Raw genomic sequence first — 4,935 nt, forward strand, 5'->3', positions numbered from 1 at the left:
GCCCGGCGTGAGTTTAAGCCGCCGGGTCCGGGACACAAACCGCGGTCGACTACGTGGGAGTCCAGCGACATAGCCATTACGCTAACTGCTGGTTCCCAGAATTATTGAATACTGTATGGAATTTACATTGTTAAACTAGGGTAAACTGTTTTAATCTAAATACATCCTTTCTCACTCACTCCCTACATCTTCCATAGTCCCCAGTTTTTCCAAAGTAAAAGTCTTAATCTAAATGGAAGTGGAGAAAGTATTGAGATCCAGTGGGAAAAATTAAAGGCAAATTCAGATGATTTACTGGATTTAAAAAACATGGAATCATATATCTGTGAAATATCTTTCAATCATAATTTTTGAGATTTGGAAAATTTATTGGACTATTTATTATGGAAATGGTTTTATTTCCCTCATTCAGGCAAAGGAAAAATTGATATTCAAGCATATCTAAGTCAATGGCAAGATGAACTTTTGAAAAAAGAAGAAAACATTAAGGATTTACCAAGAATGAATCAGGTCTAGTATTTTTTTTATTTTTTTATGAATTATTTATTCATTTATTTAATTCCATTTGTTACTATTTTTTTTTATTTGACCAGAGAGAGACCAATCAATAGAGAAAAAGGGAAAGCAAGAAAGCAAGCTGCCAGGTCTGGGACTTGAACTATGGTCAGCCATGTGGGAGTCCAGAGCCTTTAACCACCATTTCACCTGTCAGCCGAAGGTATAGTATTTTCAAAGAGAAAATTCTAGGTTATTTCTTGTATGAATGTGGGCATAACCAATTCTAAAATAGCTAATGTGCTATTACAAAAGTAGTTAAATAATCTATATGAGGCTAACCCAATAGCCTAGTGTTTAAGGGAGTTGATTTCCACATGACTGACTGCTATTTAAATCCCAGCCTAGCAGCTTGTAAAACACACCATGTGTGTATGCAAACAGGCCCAAAATTTCTACGAGATGGAGAAATGGATGAGAAGGGATCAAGTTATGAACATGAGGAATGCTCTCTCTCTCTCTCTATCTCTCTCTCTCTCGTCTCTGGCAAGCACACATGCCCTCTAATAATTAAAAAAAAAAAACTATGTGTATCATCTCTAAGTTTCAAATGAGTACAAGAGTGGAGACAGAAATTTAAAACATTTTTACTTTAAATAGTTAAATGCATTTAGTGTTTCAGATAGTTTCTCTGCTATGACAGCATTTGTGCCTATAGAAAAAAAAATGTATGGGGACCAGCAGTTAGCATAATGGCTATGTCGCTGGACTCCCACGTAGTCGACAGTGGTTCGAGTCCCGTACCCGATGTCTTAAACTCACGCTGGGCACGTGTGCGTGCATGCCCAAGATCCCAAGAGGAGAATGGAGGAGAAGGGATTGTGGCATGGCCATCCCCCCTGGGGGATGATTTCTCGCTTTCTATCTCTCTGTCTCTCTCTGTCTGGCAAGCGCACGCGCCCTATAGCAAAAACCTCTTTAAAAAATGCATGTAACATATTTCCAGTTTTATTGTAGGTAAACATAGTCAGTGAACATTTATTTTTTTTTCCAGGCATAATGCACTTTATTTTCTTTGTATGAAAACCCTATTTTGGGACCAGCACTTAGCGTAATGGCTATGTCGCTGAACTCCCATGTAGCAGACCGCGGTTCGAGTCCTGGACCCAGTGATGTAAATTCACACCGGGCTCATGTGTGTGCATGCGTGCCCAAGATCGCGAGAGGAGAATGGAGGAGAAGGGATTGTGGTGTGGCCATCCCCCCTAGGGGGTGATTTCTCACTTTCTATCTCTCTGTCTGTCTCTGTCTTTCTGACTAGCACACGTGCCCTATAGAAAAAAACCTCTCCCCCCCCCCCACCCCAAAAAAAAAAACCCTATGTTGTGGCCAAAGCTGGAGCCAGTAAACATTTCTTCACTGCTGTAGATACCAAACCCAGTGATGGAAACTGGGAATAAGACATTACTAAGATAGATAACACCTGGATTGCTAATGATCTTGTATTTGAACCTGTTTAGGCAATACTAATGCCTCCCACTGATACAATTTTAAATTTATCTCTTTCTTATACTCTAATCAGAATATGTTTTTTCTTTTTACTTAAAATATAGTTGTTATCAATACTGAGGATCCACAGAATTTTATCATAATGAAAACTATCAAATAATTCAGCATTTCTCTTGACGATTGAATAAGTACTTTTTAAAATTAGTCAATATGATATATTTATTTTAAAATTATTATATATGAACAGTACTATAGACTAAGGAAGAAAGAAAGAAAGAAAGAAAGCCTAAACATTTGTTACAATTTTTCTGAACTATATCCTTAGTATATATCCTATATCCTTTGTAAAGTCTTCTGGTAGGATGATTAACTTACAGGGCTCTTATTTTGTTTGTTTGTATTTTTATTGCCAAAAGGTGCATGCACTAGGCAGAGAGAGATGGAGGGGCAGAGAGAGGGAGAGAGGGAAAGAAAGAAAGCACCCACCAATGGGGTATGATCACACAGCAATCCCTTCTCCATTTCTCAGTCCTGTCAAGAGTTTGGACCTAATGCACAAGAGCTCTGTGTGAAAAATCGCTTTTTAAATTGTTTTTGTTTATTTTTATTTGTTTAGTTTGTCATCTCTGGAGAGAGGGAGGAAGAGAAGTGAAAAAGCATCCCCCCAGAGGGAATCCCTTCTCCTCCTTGAGGGATTTTGGGCAGGCACACACACATGAGCTTGGCATGCTTCTCAAGTCTCGGGTTCCAGTACTCCAGTGATGCAGTTGACCATATGGGATCCAGCCACATTCATCACACCGACCTTGCTGACCCAGAAATCACTTTTTCAAATGGACAGTTAATTTCCAGGAATGTCTTTCAATTACCTAAAGGCAATTAGCAAACAAACCAGCTTATCTCTCCACTTGGCCCCACCTCAGCCTCTAAAGATGAAAAAACCTGCCCAAATGGGTTCCTCAGGGCTACCTTGTACCAAAATGTAGGTCACCAAAATCATCTTTCTTAAATTTAAGTCATTTTAGCTGAGCTGCCAATTCTTGCCCCTCGAGGAGATTAAGAAGTACTCATTCTTTTTTTTTTTTTTTAGAGAGATTTTCACTGTAGAGCGCATGCGCTGGCCAGACAGACAGAGAGAGACAGAGAGACAGAAAGCGAGAAATCACCCCCCAGGGGGGATGGTCACGCCGCAATCCCTTCTCCTCCATTCTCCTCTCAGGATCTTGGGCACGCACGCACACGCGCCCGGCGTGAGTTTTAAGCCACCGGGTCCGGGACACGAACCGCGGTTGACTACGTGGGAGTCCAGCGACATAGCCATTACGCTAACTGCTGGTTCCCAAGAAGTACTCATTCTTAACCATTTTGTTAAGATTGGTTAATGAATTAATGATTTGCATGTAGGTAAATATCAGACTTTGCCTAATTAAAAGTACTACCTAATACTGAAGTAATGCCAGTAGGCCAACTGTCCAGGAATTAGTCTGCTATTAGACAATAAATGAGGGAACTTAAGTGAAAATTTCTTCCCTGGGTCATACTCATCTGTCTAGAACCAAGATTTATTTTGGATTTAGTCGTCAGTTCTTATCATTTCTAGGGTGAAATTATATGGTACAAATTCTATCACGGAGACTTCACTTTTAAGTTCTTTTTATATATTAAGTCTGATATTCAAATGGGATACTCTCAACTTGTGTCTTCTAGTCACAATTTATTCAGTTTTCAAAGACCCTCTATAACTTATTTCATGAAGACCCTGAAGAAGAATCATTGTATCAAGCTATTGCTGTGGTAACCAGCCTTCTGCTTAGGATGGAAGAAGTTGGAAGGAAACTACACAGCCCTACATAAGCAGCCAAAGGATTCTCTGACACACACTGTGTTTCTGGGGTAGGGGAAAACAGAGAGGCCTATTTTGGAAAAAGACCCCTCCTATCTTAGGGAGGAACCTCAGTGGTCATTTGCATTTGAACAGATTCTTGCATCTCTGTTGAATGAGCCAGCATTAGTAAGGTTTTTTGAGAAACCCATAGATGTAAAAGCTAAGCTTGAAAATGCAAAATCCTCTCAATTAAAGTCTAGAACCAAAATGTAAATCTCAACAGGAATTGCCTATCACAGACAAGTTTCACAAGATTCCTGTGGCTGTCAGCTTGATTACTGGGAGTAGGGAGAACACAGGACTTTATTTATCTTGTTACCAATGTGTTTGAAGGCAAAACAAACAAAAAGATATGCAGAAGCACAATTCCTTTGTGATTATCTCAGATTTTTGTATTCTCAAATACAAATACACTTTTTATATTTCAGAAGATACGCAGTATCGGGGTAGTATGCTACCTGTTACCACCAGAGGGCACCACCATATCACTTTTAGTGAGAAAATTACTAGCTTGTGATGCTATTTACATATGAATTAGTGATGATTTTGAAATGATGGTATTAAGTTTGAGTATGCCGATATGTCATATCAGCAAACCCTACTGTACAAATTGCCTTAGAATGCTTTAGAAACCTGGACTCTTGGATCTATAGCCTTAATTATCAAGATTACCATTTGGGGACCTCATTTTAAAGTTATCTAACTGAATATTAACATATTAACTTTTTAAGGTTAATATCATTTTTTTTTAGTAATGATTTTTTTAAGTAACTTCTGCATTCTCCCTACCTGAAGGGTTCAAAAGCTGCTGACGCACACTACTGTTACTGGTATAAACAAATTAAGAACTCTGAGCTCTGGGCTGATATAAAGAAAAACAATATTGGCTTTGGATTTAAAGCTAGATAAAGCCAGTCTTTTGAGAGGAGTTAAAAAACAGTTCAATTAACTGTATGGGTCTCTAATTAGACTCGAATATTACTAGAAATTCTTCTGAGCACAGCTGTTTGTGGCATTTGTCTCCCAGCAGCTTGTAACTGCTTTGT

At 38.8% G+C, this 4,935-nt stretch overlaps 1 protein-coding gene across 1 annotated transcript in view; it reads left to right on the forward strand.

Annotated features, from left to right (window-relative positions):
• LOC114004713 (TBC1 domain family member 8B-like) overlaps positions 1 to 3,892 on the forward strand; it is a 7,086-nt gene extending 3,194 nt beyond the window's left edge. The window contains exons 3-4 of the mRNA XM_027765749.1: positions 413 to 510; positions 3,712 to 3,892. Of these exons, the coding sequence (XP_027621550.1) occupies positions 413 to 510; positions 3,712 to 3,858 (245 nt within the window). The 3' untranslated portion in view covers positions 3,859 to 3,892. The remainder of the gene's footprint in view (positions 1 to 412; positions 511 to 3,711) is intronic.
• Positions 3,893 to 4,935: the final 1,043 nt, after the last annotated feature.

Source organism: Tupaia chinensis, unplaced genomic scaffold, assembly GCF_000334495.1.
Source record: "Tupaia chinensis unplaced genomic scaffold, TupChi_1.0 Scaffold139696_1, whole genome shotgun sequence".
In the NCBI taxonomy this organism is placed as follows: Eukaryota; Metazoa; Chordata; class Mammalia; order Scandentia; family Tupaiidae; genus Tupaia; species Tupaia belangeri.